Source organism: Cibotium barometz, chromosome 27 (genome assembly GCF_041138505.1).
Source record: "Cibotium barometz isolate CiBa-2024 chromosome 27, ASM4113850v1, whole genome shotgun sequence".
NCBI lineage: Eukaryota > Viridiplantae > Streptophyta > Polypodiopsida > Cyatheales > Cibotiaceae > Cibotium > Cibotium barometz.
The window spans coordinates 32984190-33008082 of NC_141072.1; the positions used below are offsets into that span (position 1 = coordinate 32984190).

Here is a 23893-nt window from a genome sequence, read left to right on the forward strand (position 1 = left end):
AGTGACAAGTAGAAATATTCTTCATGCTCATTTATACTTGGCAAGTATGATTCCCGCATCTATGCCAAGTGGAGGATCAAGGATATGACTCTTGGCTCCTTAGGATCAAGTGGTGATCCTTGAGTCAAGTGGTATAATTCCAGGGCCCTGTAACTTCTTGTAAGGCTTGTCGAGATCAGGATCAAGTGGTATGATTCCCAAATCCTTGGGTCAAGTGGTATGATGAGCTCATCTATCAAACTCTTGAAGAGATCACATGCAAGCCTTAAACTTGAAGGCTGCAATGGGCATCAAAGCCATTTTAACCTTCAGATGAAGACTACTACTAAAAAGAATCTTGCAAATAAAGGCCATAAAAGTATATTTTCCTTAATAGTGGGCTTCAAATGAAGGCCAAGAAAGCACCCATGCCTTCAATTTTGAAAATTTTGAAGTCTAGGGTAGGGTTGCAAATTTCATGCCAAATCGAATGTATAATACAATCTAGATATGAGTATCGAGCACCTTGGATATCTTGTTCAAAGGAACAGGAACTTAGGCCTTGCATTATGGAGAGCTTGACAGCTGATAGGAAAGCTAGTTGCTTGGAAAACACGCTAAAAAATGATATGTTTATTACCAAAGGTCAAAATGTTTTAATGTTGGGCCTCCCATGAGAAAAATCGTTCACACCCATTATATTATTTGGGTGCGGAGGACATGAGCATGGACAATGAGGTCACTGGTTTTTTACCTTAGCTTTGTAATCTTGGGCAAGGCAAAGTGTTGCCTCACTCTATCTATATTAGTGTAGTCGTACATCTGTACCGGCTATTCTTATGTATCTGGTTAAAGTGCATGATTGTGATGTACCATCTACACTTGAATCTTGGTATACTTCTTGTACCAGGTGTACTACTAATATCTACTATACGTGACAACTGTACTTGCTCATGTTGACAAGCATGTCACGCATGTTTTTGAGCATTTTGGCCATAAAATACTTGCAAATTTTTAAAATGCCCATAAAAAATTACACTAAAATACCAAAAAACTTGTTATATTTCATCGAACCCGTCAATTTTGAAGGGCAAGGGTGCCCATAAAAAATCAAGATTGGTTGGATGCCCTGTGGGCTAGGCGTGTGGATCTTTGGCAGGTATCATCTTGGCTGATTTTTGTGCCGCTTGGTGGAATTCCATATGGATCCATGGTTCTTTGGTTTGACACGCTTTGTGCTAGATAGAATTTCCTGCTTCCATGGACAACATATCTCTGCATGAGATTGGAGATCCTTCAGGCTACTTTTCTAGGGGAGCATTTTGGTACCAATGTGGTGTCTAATATTTAAATATGCATGTGGTGGATAAACTATGTGTCGTCATTTGAAGTGTTTAACCTCGGATTGGTTACATTAAGGACAAGAAGAAGGCTGTTCCAAGATAACATTACTCCCCACTAAAGAGTGATTCTTTACTTCTACTTCTATCTGAAGGTTGAAGAACCATATTTAAGTCCCCACCCATGATGTTGATTGGTAAACCTTGATTGCCAGTCTCCCACAATCTTTGACGACTGTCAGAATTATTATGGGCATTCACATTAAGAATGTTCCATTGGTCTTGTCCTTGTTCCATTGGTCTTGTCCTTGACTAATGCTAAGCCATAGCCATCTTCTCTCAGAATCCTATTCCCAATGCTGAATCGTCCATTTGTTAGAAATTCTACTACAGTTCCTCCTCTTTCATGTATCTCCTCCAAGGCCAATACACTGAAATTGCTTGAGACAATTCTTAGTTTGATCTATCTTCTGCAATTTTGACTTCCTTTGTCTCCCTGGGGGACTTTCCTATGTCTTTTTATCTTGCAATTCTAGAGTTTCCCTGTTGATTCTATCTTCAAGCCAATCAAGTCCTTCACAGTTTCTCCTTCCGAAGCTACAGCTATTGGAATGAAGGATGGGTGGAGATTTAAGGTCCCCACAAACTATGGTACCTTTACCTAGTTTTATTGGGGGCTACTATTATTCCACCTCTTGGCTAGAACCCCCTAGATTTTTCTAGTCATATCTAAAAAATCTTCATCAACCTCAGTCTAGAGGAGCATCTGGCATGTGGGAGGCGTAGCCCGTGAAAGCCTTAACGCGTGAAAGTTTAGGTGCAGGGCTTAAGCCATGAAACTTCTTAAGCCATGAAAGTTCAGGTGATAAATCCGTGAAATAACAAAGTTTAATGTGTGGTGTTTTTGAGTGAAAATAAGTGTGAATGTGTATCTATAGCATGTCCCAAACTTCCGAGTGCGATAAAGTGCAATGTTCAGTGTCCTACCCAAGGGTTGTTATAAATTCTGTGAAATAGCAGACTACTATTTCACAGGTTCAGGAAACCCTTGCCCTTGTGAGGCGATTAAGGGTGATGATACACATAGCATGCAAGTAGAATATATACAAGTCATGGCAACTCAAAAATAGAATGATGATTGTTGAGATATCGAGCTCATCTAGTGAGGCGGTGGACACTAATGACCCGCCTGGGGGATAGGCCCCACACTTACACCACTGGCATGGTTGGTGAGATCTTGGGTGATATGCGGCCAGTGGGATGACAGGCTGTGTGACAGCCATTCTAGAGACTGGCATAGTTATAGCGCCAACTCATTTAGTTGGGTTCACACTATAGAGAACCCTTGTATGTATTTGGTTGAGTACCTTTCATATTGTGTGTACTCTTATCTTAGTATATGATGTGTTGTGTGTTGAGTGAAGGAGAAGAAGATTTTCAGCCTCTCACCTTGTGTGTTCTCTATTAGGGTTTTGTGAGTGTGTGTGTGCTTGCAAGAGCTCAAGCTCTCTTCCCCCTGCATCTTTTCATGGTATCAGAGCCTGGTTCGTGCTAAGGGCTGAGCTGCAAGCAAGAGAACCACAGGAAGCGGTACGAGGGTAAGAGCTTCAACTACTCTTCCCTATTTGTGTTGGTGACTACACCCTTGTCGGGAGCTCTACGGCGGCAGGCACCGGCAAACGATCTCTGATTGAGGAGCTTTTTGAAGAGTATTTTGGAGTTGGGTTTGAATGTGAAGATGTAAAGCTGTTTTTGGAAATAAATATATATATAACTATTGTTCAAAAAGAATCCCCTATCTCTTCTTTTTTGATTCACTTTTATATATTAAAGAAAAGAAAAGAAAAAACCTCCTCTAGCTCAAGCTGCTGTGTGACCCGGCCATTAAACACCCCGGTGTTGCCCCTTTGCGCCGCCACCACTGCCGCGCTGCTGCCTGTTAGCCCCCATCTCTGCGCCGCCTGCACCCTCGCTATGGCCCCGCCTGCACCACTCCCTTTGCCTTGATCGCCCAACTTACACACATTTAAACAGGCTGGTGTTCTGAGGTTTGTTTCCTCTCTCACTGCGTTTTGATGGTGCTTTGGTGGAGTTTCAAACAAACCTGCTTCCCTAGATGTTGTTGCCTCATGATTTTTCATCGCGAAGGGGAAAAGAGATTGGTGAGTGTATGGAGAAGACCACACGCCTCTTCACCAACATCATTGGCCACACAAGCCAACCGGCCTCCTCAACACCATCACCAATGCTTCCACAAGCTACCAGCCCTGACCTCTCCATACCACACCTGGGAGTAAAGCTACAGGGCAAGTGTACTGTCCTATCGAACGACATTCTTTAGGCTGAAAACGCGTTTCGGGCACGTTTGGACCTCCGTTTTTCAAAAAGCAGGCGATTTCGAGCATTGCGGGTAAGTCATCGATTCTCTGCAAAACTCTGTTTTAAGAACTGCAGGAAGACAGATTGGCTGTGCAGACACAGTGTGTGCTGCAAAGAGGTCAACAGTTGCCATTGGGTGTATGTATGCATATTGAAGTCACTGGTTGTTGTGACATTTGAGAGTACTACAGTACCGCTGCATAAATATAGCAGTTTGTGCAGGACAAACTAGAGTGCATATTGAAGTCACTGGTTGTTGTGACATTTGAGAGTACTACAGTACCGCTGCATAAATATAGCAGTTTGTGCAGGACAAACCAGAGTGCTGTTTGTGGTAAAATTGTGTGTCTGGCAAGATGTCAAATGATGGCATAACCCAGATTGTGGCTGAGAAGCTTGATAAGAACAACTTCCATGCTTGGAGGTTCAGGTTGACGAATTTCCTGATGGGAAAGGGCTATTGGGACTACATAGAAGGTGAGCATGAAGAGGCACCAGAGATACCGGACATAAATCAGCCGACTGCTGCAGATGTGAAAGAGTTTAAAGACTGGAACCAAAGAGTCAGAAAAGTTATGTACCATTAGTATACAGGACACCATGATTGGGCACATTTAGGATGCCAAGTCTCCCAAGGAGGCGTGGGACACCTTGGTAAAACTCTATGAAACAAATACCAAGGCACGTAAGATACAGTTGAAGAATGAACTTCATACTGTGGAGAAAAAGAGCATGTCTGTGAATGACTATGCATTGAAGATAAAGGGTATTGTGGAATCCCTTGCATCTATTGGTGTGTCAGTAGGATGATGATGATAAGGTGGAAGTCTGTCTACGTGGTCTCGGGCCACAATACAAGGCGTTCAAGACGTCTATTCAGACTCGAGAAAACATTCCCAACTTTACGGATTTGGTGTCTATTATAGAAGAGAAGAGCTTGGGTGAAGATCAACAGTCTTTACAAAACAAAAATAGTTCAGAGCAACAGGCCTTCTACACAAGTTCAGGTAGAGGACGAGGTAGAGGAGGCCGTGGACGCGGTCAAGGAGGTGGCCGAATAGGTAATCAGAATTATGGCCAGCAGCAGTAGCAGCAACAACAGTCCCAGAATACACAACAACAACATCAACAACACACAGGTGGAAGAGGCAAATTCAGAGGCAGGGGGAGTCAAAGAGGACGTGGAAATTGGCAAAGGCAATATAATGATGCACGTGAATGCTTTTATTGTGGTAAGCCTGGACATGTGCAGGCAGAATGTTATAAGAAGCAGGCTGACATGCAAAATGGGAAAGTACAACAGAACAACTATGCATCCTCAAGAAGAAATAATGAGGATAATGAAAGGTTGTTTGTAATGCAACATGTCGTGAATGCCATGTCTGAAAATGTTGAAGCAGCACAAAAAGATGATGTACGGTATGTGGATTCAGGTGCTTCGAACCACATGACAAGTCATGGAGAGTGGTTCAAGGAGATGAAAAACCTTGAACGACCAGGTTTTGTGGAAACAGGGGATGACACTGCTCATCCAATTGCCCATGTTGGAGATGTGTCATTGTCTATATGCAGGATGGCAAAGTGAAGTACCTTGCAGATGTACTTCACATTCCGAACATAACAAAGAATCTGGTTTCAGTTGGCCAGATGATTGAGCAGGGTTTGCAGGTTCGGTTTAACCCTGATGGTTGTTATGTTGAAGACTTTAAAGACAAGTGCAGGTTGGTTGCAAAAGGCAACAGAGTGGGCAGAATATGTTTATGTTGAATGTAGACATGCTTGAAATGAGTGCTGCGATGTTTGCAAATGGTTCAGGGATTGTTGCAGACACAGACATTTGGCATAAAAGAATCGGACATGTGAATGTGCAGAGAATGAAGTCTATGCAGACTAAAGGAATTGTGACAGGGCTGCCAAAGCTTAAAGTGGAAGGTATGCAGAGAATATGTGAAGCATGCCAATTTGGAAAGCAAGCAAAGCATGTATTTTCACGTAACAGATATGTGAGCAAAAATGCACTAGATGTTGTGCATTCAGATGTATGGGGTCCTACGAAGACCATGTCTATGGAAGGCTGCAGGTATTATGTGACATTCATTGATGACCACACAAGGAAAGTGTGGATATATTTCATGAAGGAGAAGAGTGAGGTCTTCACTCACTTTCAGAATTTCAGAGTTTTGGTTGAAAAGCAAACAGGGAAATATGTAAAGTGCCTAAGGTCAGATAAAGAGGGAGAGTACTTCTCCAATGAGTTCTCTGAATTTTTGAAGAAGAATGGTATTCGGAGACAGTTTACATGCAGATACACTCCACAGCAAAATGGAGTTGCTGAGCGGAAAAACAGGCACATTGCTGAGATTGCGCGAGCATTGATGGAAGAGAAGAATATGCCGCATAGCTATTGGGCTGAGGCTATTTCTACAGCAGTATACATCATGAATAGGACTCCAACTGCAGCCATACATGATGTAACTCCAGATGAGAGGTTTACTAGCAGAAAACCTGATTTGTCTCATCTGAAAGTCTTTGGATGCATTGCATATGTGCATGTGCCAGATGAGCTAAGAACTAAGTTGGATCCAAAAGCTGAAAAATGTGTGTTTATTGGATATTCCCTTGAGCAAAAGGGATACAGGTGTTATAACCCTGCTACACGTGAGTTGAGGGTAAGCAGGGATGTTGTCTTTGATAAGATGAGCAGCTGGTATGCTGCTGAAAAAGAGGCTGTTGGGGCTGATGTGAGTGGAAGTGTGGTTGCACAGAATGCAGGTCAGCAATCACAGTCTTTGAGTGGACCAGGAGAGTCCTCATCTAGTGGGTCTGTTGATAGACCATGGAGTGGCAGGCTGCGTCATAATACCAGTCCTGCAAATGTGATTAGTACATCACGTAAAGGAAAAGAGAAAGTGGTTGAGCCCCTTGGTATGCCTGACATTTCTGCAGGGCATTCTCATGTTGATGGAGAGTCTAGTGGCTCAGATATGAGCCTTGATGAGGAGCTTGGGATCCCAGCTATGAGAACACCTGGTGTAAAGAAGGCTATGAAAGCCATGAATGAAAAGCTGTGAAGATCTGGGAGAGTGAAAAACCCTGTGCAGAGGTTTACCTATGATGGTTATGTGGCACATCACTATGCATATATGGCAAAAGTTGTGCGGGTTGTAGAGCCCACATGCATTGATGAGGCTGTTGAAAATGTGTGTTGGGAGAAAGCTATGGATGAGGAGATGGATGCACTATATGGAAATGATGAAACTTGGGATTTAGTGCAATTGCTTGAAGGCAAGAAAGCCATTGGATGCAAGTGGGTGTACAAAGTAAGACATAACAGTGATGGAAGCATAAACAGGTATAAGGCTAGGTTGGTAGCCAAAGGATATGCGCAGACATATGGCATTGATTATGAGGAAACTTTCAGCCCAGTTGCCAAGATGGCAACAGTGAGAGTTGTGATAGCAGTGGCTGCGTCAAAACAATGGTCTTTACATCAGATGGATGTAAAGAATGCATTCTTGCATGGGGATTTGCAAGAAGAAGTGTATATGTTGCAGCCACCTGGTTATGAGGATGTGGGTCACCCCGAGCATGTTTGCAGGTTGAAGAAAGCCTTGTATGGCTTAAAACAAGCACCAAGAGCATGGTCTGACAAGATTTCTGAATATCTTGTCACTATTGGCTTTCATGTAGCCAATGCAGATTTCTCGCTGAATGTGAGACATGGTGATAGAGGGGTTGTGCTTGTTGTCATCTATGTAGATGACTTGATCATTACGGGGGACCATGATGCAGAGATCTTTGATGTAAAGATCTTGCTTAGACAGAAGTTTGAGATGAAGGATCTGGGGGAGCTCAGATATTTCTTGGGCATTGAGGTGATTAGGTCAGTGCTGCTGCTGTGACTTGGAGCAGCAAGAAGCAACCTACAGTTGCTCTATCCAGTACAGAGGTCGAGTACAGAGGAGCTGCTATGGCAGCATGTGAGGTAGCCTAGTTGAGAAAGCTACTTGCAGATTTGGGTCTATAGACAAGTTGTCATTTTCTGTGACAACATTAGCAGTATACAGTTGGCCAGGAACCCAGTTTTTCATGCTCGCACGAAGCATATAGAGGTCCACTACCACTTCATCAGAGAGAAGGTCTTGGCAAGAGACCTTGACCTTGTTTATGTCAGCACACAGGATCAGGTAGCTGACATCTTCACCAAAGCATTGGGTACAGAGAAGCTCCGCAGATTCAGAGCTTCACTTGGTGTACATGAGATGGAGTTGAGCTCGAGGGGGAGTGTTGAGATATCGAGCTCATCTAGTGAGGCGGTGGACACTGATGACCCGCCTGGGGGATAAGCCCCACACTTACACCACTGGCATGGTTGGTGAGATCTTGGGTGATATGCGGCCAGTGGGATGACAGGCTGTGTGACAGCCATTCTAGAGACTGGCATAGTTATAGCGCCAGCTCATTTAGTTGGGTTCACACTATAGAGAACCCTTGTATGTATTTGGTTGAGTACCTTTTATATTGTGTGTACTCTTATCTTAGTATATGGTGTGTTGAGTGTTGAGTGAAGGAGAAGAAGATTTTCAGCCTCTCACCTTGTTTTGTGAGTGTGTGTGTGCTTGCAAGAGCTCAAGCTCTCTTCCCCCCTGCATCTTTTCAATGATCATATGCAGACTAGTGGAATAATAATGCATTCTAGGACACTTGCCTATGTAGCCACAACCATATTACCTCCCTCAATTCACTCAGACCACTCCACCCCCATAATTCACAGCCTTGTCAATCAAGAGGTCGAAACTAAGCAAGAGCAGGTGTTTTCCACCAAATTTGAACCAAGCAAGTTGTTCAAATGCTTTGGTTTTGTAGGTGGACAAAGGGTGGTGGTCTGGTTTAGCAGTGGTAGCATCAAGGATGTCATCACAAAACCAACCACCCAACAGGCCTGTTTTGAGTTTAGTCAAGTGAATAGACAAGTAATATGCTTTTAGGAAGGTAGGATTACCCAAATCCAGTAATGATATACTGATTACTCAGGTATGAAGACAATAATGATATACTGATTACTCAACCTGTAGAATTTGTGCATGATTTTGAGGACGTGAATTTGGGCATAAAGTGGTTTCATAAATGTAGTGTCAAGAATAGGCACAAATTATGTCTTAACATAGCCCGTTGTTGGAAGATCACATTGACTCTTGAATACTGTTGAAATGCTCTCAAAGATAAAGTAGGTACCACTAGGTTATTAGGAAGAAAACACTTTTTTCAAACAAAATGCAACCACTATGCGTTTGTGGTCATGCCAATTGATCTGGCCAACACACTTTTTCCCTGTTCAATCAAATGATAATATGCAAATTCTCAAACCCTTGATTAGCCATTGTGTCTTCATTTTTCTTGTTGATATTTGGGTATTTTTAGCTTTTGAGAAACAACATGAAGAGAATGTGGAAAAAGTCTTACAACTCTTACAAGATAATGAGTTGTATATCAATAATAAAAAAATCCGAGTTCTTGATGATTGAGGTGCGCTACCATGGATATATTAGGGCATTTGCCATTCAATCGGACCTCGCAAAGGTTCAACAAGGTGCCGTTTCGATCACAACATAAACATGTCAAATCCCATATCAACTTCATTACATAAAATGAAAAAAAGGTACAAAAAAATATATACAGTGTGCTACACTTTCTTCAGTGAAGCTTGAGATAACAGCATGATATGGAAGACCTTCCAGAACCCAGCATAGGTGAGCTCCCTCATTTAATCCTCTCACATCCTGAAGATGATTGCCCTCTCAAATTTTCAAAAGGTTAATGTCTATTATCTAATGTACAGCCTCCAAAAAAGGGGAAAAAAGGACCTAATATAGATATGAAATTGTTGAACCTCTTTCAAAAAAACCTGAATGTGTTGGGTTCATTGCTCTCTTTAGATTCAGTGATGTATACAGACATTGACAGCAATGATGAGCAAAGCTCCATTTTAGTATGTACACAAGGGCTCCCCCTACTGAAGTTGTGACTGACCTCCATTTTGAGGTGATTCACACAAAGGAGATTCCGGTAAAGAGCCATAGTTAGTAGCAGTGTAATGGAAGTCGCTAGATGAAGACTCTAAGGGGGCAAGCACATTCGGGGCCGAGTTGTGAAAGAAAGATGGGGGAGTAAAATACGGAGACGCACGAAAAGCCTCTACAGATTCATGAACAGGTTGCCTGGGTGACCCTCGGATGCCCAAGGATTGAAGAGACATATGTCTAGACACACACGTAATTCCAATGGGTGTCACACTGGACCTTGAAGGCAGCTGATTGAAGGAAAACCGGCAAGGTTCATCTCGCTGCAAGGATGCAGAATTTGAATCAAATCCGTTCACACGAGTCTCTCGTGTAGTTAGCGCCAGTGCACCTTCATCTACAAATGTGGCAACCTGCTGCTGGGAGTTGTTGGGATTCAATAATGGTGATCGTTCTGAAGGTGGTGAACTGGCCTTTACAACATGCTGTTTGCATATAGGACAAAAAGCTCGCCAGTTAATGAGCCACGCATCTATACATGAGCAATGGAACCCTGCAGAAGAGAGAAAAATACCCTTAACTCAGGTGGTCGAAGGTTCCATTCATTCAAACAAAACTTAAGCTATCATTGCACCCACTTACTATGATTGCATGGAAGTATTCGCATCTTTGCACCATCCACGTAGTCCTCCAAGCAGATGGCACATGTGTCAGATGCTTCACTGCTATCATTATTCTTGCATTGATATACAGCACTCGGCATAGATTTTACAACTTGATAACTGATGCCATTCGACTCTTTTGGTCTCCGACTCTGAATTTGTCGACTCCGTTGTTGCCGTATCAGGAAACATACTGCAAAGATTGCCGTGATAGCAAGCAGGGAGATGAAGGATATAACCATGACTAGCCAAGCAATCTTCTCATAAGCTGGAAAAATCCAGCAGCCTGCATGTGTGTCATTCGTGTACTGTGAAAGCACATTCCCAGCTACTTTTGAAATAAATACTGCTGGTATTGTAATGCCCCTTTTGTTACCAGCCACTGACACAAAAGACATTAAAATTAGCTAGATGTTACAATACACAATGTCTATAGGTATATCAGCTAAGGGCTTATTTTGAAAACCTTTCTAATGGCATACTTAACTATTTTCCACTTACTAGTGACAAGCTCTGCGTTTCCCACATCATCAGCAACAATAACAGCACTAAAACCTGCATCCTGTGCATGGCGAACTTTTGTATCAAAAGAGCAATCCCCACGTGACACCAGGACGAATTGTGAACATGAGCAGTCATTGCAAGCTGCCACCTCACTGCTGAGAGGAGTGCACGCATCAAGTGGATTTCCAGAGATAAGGATCCCACAGATGCCGGTGCTTGGAACCCTTGGGGCTACACATGCAAATTCGCAAAGCACAGATGAGATTTTGGAATAGAACTGCGCGCCACTGCATTTGTCAATGTGAGCAATATCGGTCCTTCAAGGAACATACATTTAACCAAAGCAGAATGGCAACCAGTTAAGCCTTTGCATGAACTCATGTAAGCTTTGGCAACCCGTTGTTGAGACTTAGGGCCAGCTTTTTTCAGAAAAGAGGCTTCTATTACGTAAGATAAAATCATACAAAGGAAGATCTCAAACCAAAAGGTAGGCAGATCTCAACCAATGGGGGGCACTATGCTGCATTAAAAGCCCCGTAGGAGTGGAGGAGAAGAAAATACCCATTACAACTTTGAGGTGGAAATAACGAAGACGCTGAGCATGGTCACGCGCAATAAACCATCGTTGGATGAACACTATGTAGCACCCATCTAAGCAGCCATCATTCACTGTAGAATGTTATTATCTTGGATGGGCAGTTTTGGCTACACAAGAGACAGGAGTGCAGACTGTGAAGCCACTACTGTCCTGCGGCGAAGATGTCCAATTACTGTGTTTGTGAAACAACAACCAGGGAACCCCACCGGCCGATGTTGTAAAGCATTGATGGGCGGCAAGCACATGTGTAACGAAAGAAGCTGCATCCTTCTAGTGGATGGAGAGCACACACATAATTTGAAAAATGAAATTGAATATAGGGTCCATGAAAACTGAGCTATGGTTATGGTGCAATGGGCAAAGGTAAACACCAAAGAAAGTTGCGTGGGCGCAGAGCTATGGTTATGGTGCAATGGGCAAAGGCAAACACCAAAGAAAGTTGACTGTGCGCACAAAAAATTATGTTAAGCTCAATCTCATGTTGATGTCTGATGCTGAAGTGATATTGCCCACAACACAGGCTTACCATGGACTCAGATTTCGGGTTCAATTAGGATAACTAAATACAGCTTGAGAAGAACAGAAAGATTGGGCAAAATCTCTCTTACTGAAGCTGGCGTCTGTTGATTCGAAGATCAGAGAATTGTTGTCTTTGGTGATGATCACGGCGGCCTCCGATGGCAACAGCACACATAAAATCAGAAAAAGCAGTTCACAAGTCGAGCATTTGCCCGCCACCGCCATGAAAAAACAGAGCACCTGACCCCAGAAACCCTAACCTTAGATCAAATTTTGCAACCCGAACCCTGTACAGCCCTAACCCTAACTCAGCCTCAACACTAACTCAAACGCAAAAATTCTGTTAACCTAACCCAAAGTCTGTGTAACTAATCCTAATCCTAACCATAACCCTAACCCCAACGCCATGTTACCCTTGCACTTTGACGTCATTAGAATGTCAGAGAACAAGCATTAAAAAATTATTGTCAGATGATGAGCCCTAAGAAAAGCATTCCTGCTCTACCCACGTGGACACAATGAATCCTCTTGCCACATGTCTAATTGTCAACCTCTCCACTTGTACGGCTCAGATCTAGCATTGCTATAATTAAAACCCCTTATCCTGGTTTCCACTTCAAGAGGCTATTCCCACGGGCTACCGTGATGCGCTTAAAGGCCCCTACACCACCTTAAATATGGACGCTAAAACAATCACATCAACATGGACCCCCACTTTCCAAGGGGCTCCATAACGCTCCACGGTGTCGGCCTCTAGACTGCTGCCCATGTGAAAGCGCTCTTCTCTTATCATTCACACACTACTATCAAAAACCTTCTCTCACCAACTTAGCCCTAATGTAGAACTTGGTTAATTGAGGCCAAAGGTGTAGTTCCACTCGACCCTCTGATGGAGTCAATGGTGTAGTCCCACTCATGTACTTCCACTCAACCCTCTAATGGAGTCGAAGGTGTAGTTCTACTCGACCCTTTGATGGAGTCGATAGGCAACACCGTGTCATGTTGGTCTTTGTACATTTATTCCACGTTTTTCTCTCTATTGTGCCAAGTACACTTAAAATAAGCAAGGCAAGAGGCATGCTATATTCATCACGAAAGACTCTAGTTGTTTATTAGAATGTACAAGGCATGGTTTGGCATAGTTTTATTCACTATGCATAAGAATGCACCCTTCTTGTACATGTGTGAGTGTGTGTTTAAAGATGTGTGAGCTTTAGTAGAATGTAAGATGCATAAGAATGCACCCTTATGTATATGTGTGTACATGTGTGAATGTGTGTTTGAAGATGTGTGAGCTTTAGTAGAATGTAAGATGTGAACGATATATAGATATGTGGTCAACCCTTTAATTGAGGATATATATGAGAATAATGCAATAGTCGTCGTAAGGAAAATCTTATGCCTACTAACATAGAGCAAACAAACCCACAAGTCGATGAAGATGCATGTGAACTAAATGAAAATCACTAGTGCTTAGATCTAGCAGTAGGTAGTGTAATAATGTGTCAGAGCTAGTTGGAGCTAGTTATGAAGTTGGAGCATTTTAAGGGTGCAACACTAATCTCCAAAAAAAAATATCGTGGGGTAACAAACAACATGGGAGAGAGCAGTGCTATAGGTAGTGTAATAATGTGTTAGAGCTATGAAGTTGGAGCTAGTTACGAAGCTGAAGCTAGTCAGAGAAAGGTGGAGCTAGTTATTACGAAGTTAGAGCATTTTAAGGGTGCGTTTAAGTGTGGTAGGGTAAATAGATGGAACAACCCTCTACAACACTCTCTCTCTCTCTCTCTCTTTGGTGTGGGCAGTAGTGCCAAAGGGAAACAACTCTCTCTCTCATGAGCCACGCCATCTCCCTCTACAACACACTCTCTCTCTTTGGCGTGTGCAACAACGCATCTCTCTCGTTGGTGCAACCAGCAAGTCTTTGTGTACACACAGCCACCAAGAAAGGTGAGGGCTTTCTGGTTCAGCCTAGCAGTGCTCTCTCTCTCTCTCTCTCTCTCTTGCCTTTTAGAGAGCAGCAAGCAAGGAAGGCACATTACATCTCTCTCTCTCTCTCTCTCTCTCTCTCTCTCTCTCTCTCTCTCTCTCTCTCTCTCTCTCTCTCATATTTGCTTGAGGGGGCAACAAGAGGGGAGGTGGAGTAGCAAATCAAAACCTCTCTCTCTTCCTTCATTTGTGGGTAGCAGCATGAGGGGAGATGGAACAGCCAATCTTTCTTTTCTCTCTCTAGCATCGTTGTTGCCACGAGTAGCGCCTTGTGCCATCGCATTGCGCCACCGTAGTATGCCGCCGTATTGCGCCCTCGACACACGTAGTTATGTTACGCCACATCGATTGCCATCATGGGATACCTAGAGGTCATCGCTAATAAGTCATCACCCGCCCATAGAGCGCTACTTTGACTTGGCCGGCACACCTAGAGACCGGGTAGCTAGTTCCAATTCTAGCCCTTACATTTCTTTATTTATTTATCTTTGCTTTAAATATCTATTTTCATATATTCAAAATTCAAAAAAAGTAATTATAGATTAAAAAACCCTGAAAATGACATTTAGTGGGGGTAGTCCGCCAATAGGGACTTCGGGTAGATTTTCTAGGCTCTTGTCTCCTATTTCCAGCCTCTCACACAAGCCAAGCTTGGGTGTATGTGCCAAGCTACAGTAGCCCACCAGATTGACACGATTTGCCCGCCCGTCGATTCGCGTAAGCCAATGGATCCCTTTCCACAGACCTTGTCTATTGAGTCCATCCATAGTGATGGATGGCACAGCGTTAGAACTACCGCAAGTTTGTAGTGGTGGCTAGAGAGGTTGATGAACGACCCCACCCAGGACGATCTCCTTAATGAGGAGAAGTATGGAGACGATGCTCTCCGTACAAACATGGATGTGGATAATTTCGAGATGGAAATCTTGTATGAGTCACAAGGACACAGTGAATAGTCCTATAGAAGTGGTCGGATGTTCATAACCTCAAGTAGCTACTGGATGAGGTGAGGCCCGTAGAGGCCATCCTGTATAGGTAAGGCATCGATGAGTTATAAACTTTACACGAGTTTATGAGGGGATTATCTCCTAATTATGAGGCTTATGTTGAGCCTAAGCAACCCAAAGATTTCAATGAAGCAATTAAATATGCCCAGATTTATGATGACATTTTATGCCAATCCAAATCCAGTCTTAGTAAGACAGTTGACAAGAAGGGTGGTAATTTTAAAAGAAAGTCAATTCGGAGTGACAAGGGGTGGGGGAGTCACAGTGCTCAGAGGGGACAAGGTGGGGGTTGGTTGAAGAAACCATGCCATATTTGATAGAAAAACCAAGTGAAGATCCAAAAGCAATAGCAGAAAAATCCAGGAAGAAAAATATGTGCTTTAACTGCTTTGAGGTGGGATATAGCAAAGCAGCATGCCCTAAGCTGGGCACTAGAGGGAGTTCCAGTGATGCGAAGAAGCATGGAAAATCCTTGAGGCAGGTTCATACTATCCAATGATTACCTCTTAGTTTCGTAGAGTCCAAAGAGGGCATGGTTTATCATACAGATAGTGCCCATGCTTGCTGCGTGACACAGTCTATGTGACAGCCATCATTCGGACCACATGATTTGGATTAATTATATGGCAGGATAGGTGGCCGTACAGTCATCGTCATGATTGATGATGGTGCCACACACAACTTCCTGAGGTATGCATTGGTTAAGAGGTTATGATTACCTGAGACTAAGAGTGACCATAAGTATACAAACTGATTAACATATATTCTTTGAAGCTCATGGTAGTAGAAATAGTCTACCTAGTTAACCATTTTCCCCTACTTAACTCATGCAAGGAGGGAGAGGTTACACCTATTGTACCTATCCATCCATCTAAGGTGTGGTGTCATGAAAGTGAGGGCCTTGGTAGGTATAATGAGGTATTGCCTAGAGCTGTTGCTCCACTCCACTCCATCTGTTGGGCTGCACATCACATCCTTGACATTGCGGCATTATTGCCTTAGGCAAACAAAGGGCCTCCCTAACTCCATCAAGTGCAAGGGGGATCATGAGCTCGATACCTTCGGGATCCAACACCTTCCTTGTGTAGAGGTTGGTGTCATATGTGTCGATATGAACTTTGTGCATGAGGTGAAGTTGGGACCCCACGGCGAAAGAGCGACCATGCCTCCAAGCCCAAGCCATTCTAAGTACACCATGACATCCAACATTCTAACAATCTCATAGCACAGCTTTGTGTGGTAGGCGACCTTATGTTCCATTTTCAGCTTTAACTTTGATGTGGCTATACATCTACCTATACGAAAATCCTAAACTAGGGGAGTTTCTATCGTGAGATGCCAACTTTTATTCCTATAGCATGTGCACTTTTGGGGCGTTTATCTTCTTACTTTTAGAGTCTGGATGATGATTTCCAAGGAGGTATTTTTTGTGGCCTCAAACATGGCAATCCAACTATGGGAAGTAGCTTTGAAAATAGAGAAGACCAAGGTCATGTGTAACAGTAAGGAGAGTGAAAATGTGTGAGTGAAACTCATAAGAGTTATGTTAGCAAGAGAGAGAATAGTGAGAAAATGAGAAGGGGGGGGGATTTTGTGTGTGTTCTTTGGTGGCAGATGTATGTTTGATCACACAGGCCAAAGCAATGAAAGGACATGTGCATGTGCCTCTGTGTTGGAAGAACGTGTGTTCACAGAGATGTGAACGTGCATGGATTAAGGAAAGAACATGCATGCACAATGTATCTGCTTGAGATGAGGGAACGTGCATAGATAAGGAAAGAATATGCATGCACAGTCTTGAGATGAAGGAACGTGCTTTTGCACAAGTGAATGTGTGTTCACACATGCCTAAGTGGTTACCTTTGCATGTTGACCATGTAATTTTTCAGAGTTCTTCACTGGTACATAGATGCAGTAAAGTGTTATTGTGAGTGCCCTTTTATGCAAGGTGTAAAGATTTTGAGAATCATGCGAAGCTTAGTGTACTAATCACATATTAACCATATGCTTAGGGAGGCTCATAGTAATCAAGAAACTCCATAATGCTAATTTGCACAATAATGAGAGGTAGACAAGATAGGCACACTCAACACCTTGTATTTGTACTATGTTATAAACCATACAATGAAAGGCTTCTAATATAAATAGCCTTTAATCTCCTTTACACATCATCATGCCATGTGGCAAATCCCTTTTCCACATTCTTTTATGTGGCTCTCACCATTCAGACAATATCTTATGTGGCATTCTTATCTTTCCACAACACATAATATCTTGCACCTCTAAGGTGCGTTCACGTACTCAACCAAATAACCCAAGCTTTATTTTACATTGCACATTTCAACACCCATCCTCAATGTAAAATGAGGTGTGCGAACTCACCATCTCTCCAACCAATTTGACCAACTCACATCTCAACCTCAACAATTTTGCATTGCCAATCTCTAACAGCCTACAACTTCACAAAGAAAGCTCCTGCAGGAGACACACTCCACCACAATCTGCATTCTAACCACACTCGATACACGGCCATTCTCCTTCTTCTACCCATTGCCACCTTGATTCTTTCTAGAACACTACGTCACCCATCTTCTCAGCTTGCTCATGCAATTTCTATTTTCATTTGCGCACTTGCATTTAACCTCTTGGTCGCCACATTGCTTCCGCCACTTGGATTCATTCCACACTATCATATGTACACTTCTTTCATCTATACACCATTTTTTGATTGGGATCAGGATGCTCCTCACATATAGCCCACCCCCTAGGCCCCTAGGTGAAAACATTCATGTTTTCACTGTCTCCTTTATGTTCCAGGCTACCTTCTTCCAAAAACCATTCTATACAACTCTATATACATGAACAAAAGCATGATCCACCATCTCAAAACCCTCTTGGATCAAAAGTGAACAACACTATGCTCCAAAACCATGCAATTGAATTGATCCACCCAAATACCTGCACATTGTCTTCAAATAACTTCAGGGTCCTTCCCCTATCAAAACTGGTTGCATCTTCCACGCATATCTACAGTCCACCCCCTTCCCGCTTCTTCACTCTTGTCAGTTCTGAGCTCTCCATCAATTTTAGAGACCTTCTCAACTCTATGTTCCTCCATCAAATCTTCACACACATTTCCATCCTTCATATCATCAAAACACTCTCTAGTGACATCTTGAACAATGTCAAGCAAAGCACCCAAATCAAAGACCTGGTGCATCTTCTAGTCAGCATCCTCAACCTCTTCATACCAAATCCTGCTCACGGCATCCAAAACCTTGTCATCTCACTGATATACACTCCAGCGTCCACATAGACATCAGTTTGCTCAGCATCACCTAGGTCCACATACCCTTTAAATAAAGTATATACACCTTCCAAGGCGTAATCCAACGAAGCATCCATACCCACACCACCATCCATACTTTTTCGCATATATGCCTACTGAACCATGCCAACATCATTAACATTTGTATCAACATAAAAAAGCAATTCGATTAGACTCTCTTCCTCATGCTCTACCACATCACTAAGCAAACCTCTAGACTCCACGTTGGCATCCTCTAATGAAGCTATACTCAACTCAGGCTCCTGTGACATTTCTAGCATACCAAGGACCACCTATCCCTTCACAGTAAACTCACCAACCATTGAGCAATCCTCCATCGCTTTGCTAGCAGCTCCCACCTCCAACTTTGGTTCCGTGGACACACAACCTACATTTTCTATAGCTTCATAAATATATTGTTCCACTACCTTGGCAACTTATGACACAGCACTCACACAGTGATCCTTAACCTGCACACTATTTCTAGCATGAAAAACGTTAATCAAATCAAACGTATCAACTCTTCTTGGCCTAGTGGGTGGCATAAGCCAACTTTCTGCCTCATCTTCCTCTCTTGGTACACAGCTATCTTCACCAAACGTGAGTGAATCCTTCAGCTCCACTTTCTCTTTGATCCCTCCATTCGGCACTTCAATGAACTTATCTTTCTTCAAAAAGTCAGGAGGTACCTGGTTCTCTCCCAAGGTCTTCAACATCCTCCTCCAAGTAGCTTCAAACTTGTCCAACAAAATCTGACACCTTGTCATCTTCTCTTTGGGTCAACCTACCCAACTCTTTCTGAAACCACTAGGATCATGGGGAGACACACCGTCCAACCAAATATCAACTGGTTCATCTCTTCAATTAAATTACCATAACCGAAATATCAATAAATAACATAAAAACATAACATAGCATAAAGAAACAAGAGAGACTCATTGGGTGCAATCTATCTCCCCTCAAGAAGTGTCGGCCTCCTTCCATAGCATAAAGAAACAAGAGAGACTCATTGGGTGCAATCTATCTCCCCTCAAGAAGTGTCGGCCTCCTTCCACTTCTTGAGTATGCTTTATTAATCAAAAATAGCCCATAAGCCAAAAATAGATGCATGCTTATGCATGGACTTGCCCTTTACAAAAAATAAGGGTTGCTTTTAACACAAGCTTAGCTAAAGTATTCCTATCTAAACACTAAAGAATATTTACAAACGAACCCAAAGGGCTAATTCACGTGCAAATAAATAAATCCACGCCCAATATAACAAAAGTGGGTGGCTCAATAGGTCCACGCCCGAATACATCAAAATAGGAGGCCAAATAAAAAACCTCGTAGTAGTAAACACTACAGCAAAAATATCAAAATGAGAAACCATCCGGTAATAGCTCGCACCATATCACCGCCATCACGCCAAACACACCAACCTACAAGGTTGTCCATTCAAACACACTACAAGCTAGCAACACATGCCACAAGTCCACGACATCACATAAGTAATAAATCCATACTTAGTTCCAGCTATCCCTGATTTCATATGTCCTACAGATAGAATATTTGGAATCACCCAAGTGACATGCTTTGAACATAGTGGTAACTAGGCGTCCCCAATCAACCATAGAAGGATGGACGGACAAACCGTGACATCCCTCCTCCCTGAGATAGCAAATGTCCTTAGTTGCATCATATCAACTGGCCCGTGTTTGAAAGTAAGATTGGATGATATCGGGATAGGCGCAAAAAAACCACTCAGGCATCCATTTCGCATTTTCGCAAGGATGATTTTTGAAGGTCAAAAGATATCTATTATATACAGTACATGTGCAAGTAGTAGTGGTCTCATGGTTAATAATAGCGTCAGGTTGTTAAAGTTCTTTTACTTGGTCAACAAGACTAGGTGCTTCCTCATATACAGGATGTGTAGGAATTGGTCCCCTATAAGGCCTCAAAAAACTAATATGAAAAGAATTATGAATTCTCCAATGAGAAGGAAGTCAGAGTGTATACTAGGTCATTAATCTTATGATGAGTAATTTTAAAAGGACCATAAAAACGAGGAGCTAACTTAACAACAGGATTAGTCTCAACACTTTTAAGACGTCTCTTTTCAATGCAAAGTAAAACATATTGACCTTCTTGAAAAACCATGTGCTTCCTTTTCTTATTAGCTTGTTTAGTGTATTTCTCTTGTGCATTAGAAGTAGCTTTATGAACATGATCAAACATTCTTTACCCTCAGAAATTCCTTGCAAAACAAACATTCTTTCCATGATGCATATAAAAGACATTGTGTGCTTTGCATAATCAATTTGTGTTGTGTAGTCATGTCGAAAAGGCATTCTCAAAATCATGTCAATACCATGCAAAGGTGCTACTAAGACAGTACGTTGATCCAAGCAATTATACTTTTGATTTTGAAAAGCAGACTTTACTTTAAAACGAGAAGGAATCATGTCAAGATGAAGAGCATATGCAAGACGTTCAGAAATAAAGTCGTGTGTGCTACCATCATCATGCAAGATTGTGATTTCTTTATCTTAAATTCTTCCCTTCATTTTAAGTAAAGTATGTGGTGAAAAAGAATGAGGATCAAGGTTAGAAGTACCTTCTTGATTAGATTTACCATTGAACTCGTTACCATCAAACTCTGGCTCGTAGTCATCGTCGTAAGCATCATCGTCGTCTCCATTGCCAGTGTCTTCATCTGCATCCACCATGTTAAGCCGTGCTATTGGTTTCTTCTTCTTATTGTTGTTGTTGGTGTCATTTAGACTCTTATTAGCATAGTGCCCCCTCAGATGGCAAATGTAACATCGAACATTGCTTGCTTTTTCATCTCGTGTCAATGAATCTGGAACATCTGTCTTTCCTTGACCAAAGCAACTCTCTGTGTGTGATAGATTCTCCAAGGGGTAATATGACACTATCTAGGTGAGGACCGAGTTTGGACGTATCAAGGTCCACCTCACATCGCGTGTATATAATGCCCAAGCATTCATCCATTCTCAAGCTAGCTGCCTTTTCAAGGTCATGAAGAAATAAGTATTCTTCACCTTCCACCACAATGGTGCTCAAGAGATTGATCTCAAGCTTTGGCACCACCTTGCTCTCCTCGTGTGGGGAAGATGGCCCCACATCTTGCACTATAGCGAGCTGTTCAGCTGCAAATTGTGTATCCTCTAGAAAGTGCTTTAATGCAAGCTGCTCTTCCACACCAGCACTCGTACTACCTAGTGCTGCCTTCACTTCCTTGTCATCCCTCAAATACCCTGCCAACTACAATGCAGGCATCTCTACCTCCTCATCCGAATCCTCATTCGCTGATGAGGAATGCAAAAGTGGCGAGCCACGAGAGGAACCTAGTTCCTAAATTGCCCTTCCACAACCTCTTCATCTCCTACTTATTGAAGGTACAGTAAGCTCCTGCGGGGATGTAGATGTCAATGAAGCATTCAAGGCGCTGGATGTAGGGGCGGGCATATTGTTGAATGTACTTAAGTAGCTCAACAAGCACCCACCGATCATTGGGGCAATGGGGAAAGGAGATGGAGTGGGGAGTCAAGTATTACTCCATGTATGCAATCTACATCTCATAATGTTGAGACGCAAGGGCGAGCGACTTTTCAAAGTCGACTTCATGAGAGAACATGGCAAAGAGCTCGCTTCTTGCCCACCCTTGCCCGCCCACGGGGTGGTGGAGAGGAACAACTCATAGAAGTCATCGAAGTGGGTAGCCATGTGTGAATGCGAAGAGATAGTGTGAGCTCGTGCTTGGTTTCTATCGCGCAGAAAGAAGGCACCTTTGGCCTATTTATAGTTAAAATTTAAAGTTTGGCCTTTTCACACTAGACCGCTAGACAAAAAAATCACAGTTTGCAAAAATATTAAGATTTCAATTAAATAAAGAGGGGTTACAAAAGAGCCTGCTATAAAATTACAAGCATGTCATCTAATCTAAAATTGTTATAATGTCTTCATTTTTTGCCTCTTGTGACATTTACTTCATGTTGATGTCCATCTCCTTGTTGACTTGAAAGCTCGTCATTGCCTTCACCTTGATCCTGAAACTCTTGCCCCTCACGTATATACCCAGTTCATCTTCAAGCTCTTTCACATGCCTACTATGTGTTGGTAGGGCTATGCACCTTGCTGCTGAAAATTCAAGGTCCCCCATTTGCCATGATTCTGAGACCATGGTTGTCCCCTCCTTATGCTTCCCAATCTATAAAAATATAGAAAGTGACACAATAACCAGAAAGTGTAAGGGTTAATTCTAGACATGTAGTGGAATCAGATATACCTTTCTTCTCATCAACTTGAAACTTAACTCTTCCACATTGTCAAAGCCCATGATGCTAAAGTGTTGACGCAGGTTTGCTAGGCTCCAATGCTTCCTTGCTGCCACTTGCTCAATCCATCCATTTTGCATCATCACAGCTACCTCAATAGGTACAATTTCTTTTTTCTGGAGGCTTGAAGTGGGATCCATGTCCCATGCTTTTGCATCCATCTTTGGTAGTGCATACGCATGTACAAAATAGAGCGTGCCTTCAAGAACCTGAAAGACACTGTAGAATCTACTACATTGCACTTATACACATCACCTTGATGTGACGCCTCATTAACCTCCCAACCCTCTCCTAGTAATCCTTAAATGAGGTCAGACCGTACCTCCTTACAAATATACATTGTTTTTGTTTGGTGCATTGGCATGGAATTGAACATGTGCACAAAAACATGTAAAGGACAAAACCAATTTAGCCCTACTGACCTAGATGCCTTTGAAAACTTGAGTGATGTCTTGATATCACTTACCATCTTAAACTTTAAGCATAAGATAGTCCAAGCATCAGGTTTGGGCCATTCAAGATTGTTAAGAGGGGGATATTGTTCTGTACAAGCTCACTTGGGCTTTGAGATACAAACATTGCCTCTCCAATGGATGCATACATAGCATAGAAAACTCCAGTGAGGCTTTGGAGTGGTTGTTCCTCAACATAATTAGAGGGGAAAATATATGCAGATAGAGACATACGAAAATGGAGAATCATAAGAAAGTTTGAAATAAAAAATCCAATATTAGCATGTTGTTAAAGCTGTGTTTATATTACACTGACAATTTGAAGGAAACCTTGGTCGTTGGCCTTGAATGTAAAGGTCTCCAAGGGTTTACATATGTTGCACTATGGCAACCAATCCTTCCTTCTTAGTATGCTTGAAGCCTTGTAGCCGCCCCTTCCAAATGATGTAGCATATTCCCTAGTTGACGCACTCAATGTGGTCCCTTAGAGCTTGGCTGCATGTAGACCCAAGCCCCAACCTTGAATCTTGTTGGAGCCCAAACTCTATGCTCATCTCTTGTGTTATGCAGCAGAAGCTCTTCCACCTTCTCCCTAGGTCTTCTCACATTACTAGACGAGGCCATGGTGGGATAAGAAAAGATAAGAAGGAAAAGAAAAGCTTGTTACAACAAAGGAGTGGAGAGGAGAGAAAGTTCAGGGTTTTTAGTGCAGCAATGGAAAGCTTAAAAGAGGGTTAGAGTTTGAGAATAAGCTTCCTGAACCTAGAGTAAAC

General features: G+C 42.5%; 1 protein-coding gene across 1 annotated transcript; it reads right to left on the reverse strand.

Moving 5' to 3' along the window:
* Positions 1-9574: 9574 nt before the first annotated feature.
* On the reverse strand, positions 9575-12482 carry LOC147623304 (receptor homology region, transmembrane domain- and RING domain-containing protein 5-like). The gene is made up of 4 exons (XM_086821416.1): positions 12091-12482; positions 10882-11115; positions 10361-10762; positions 9575-10271 (listed from the first exon to the last, which is right to left on the reverse strand). The coding sequence occupies exons 1-4, from the start codon at positions 12224-12226 to the stop codon at positions 9709-9711; spliced, it is 1335 nt and encodes a 444-aa protein (XP_086677542.1). The 5' UTR covers positions 12227-12482; the 3' UTR covers positions 9575-9708.
* Between the last annotated feature and the right edge of the window lie 11411 nt (positions 12483-23893).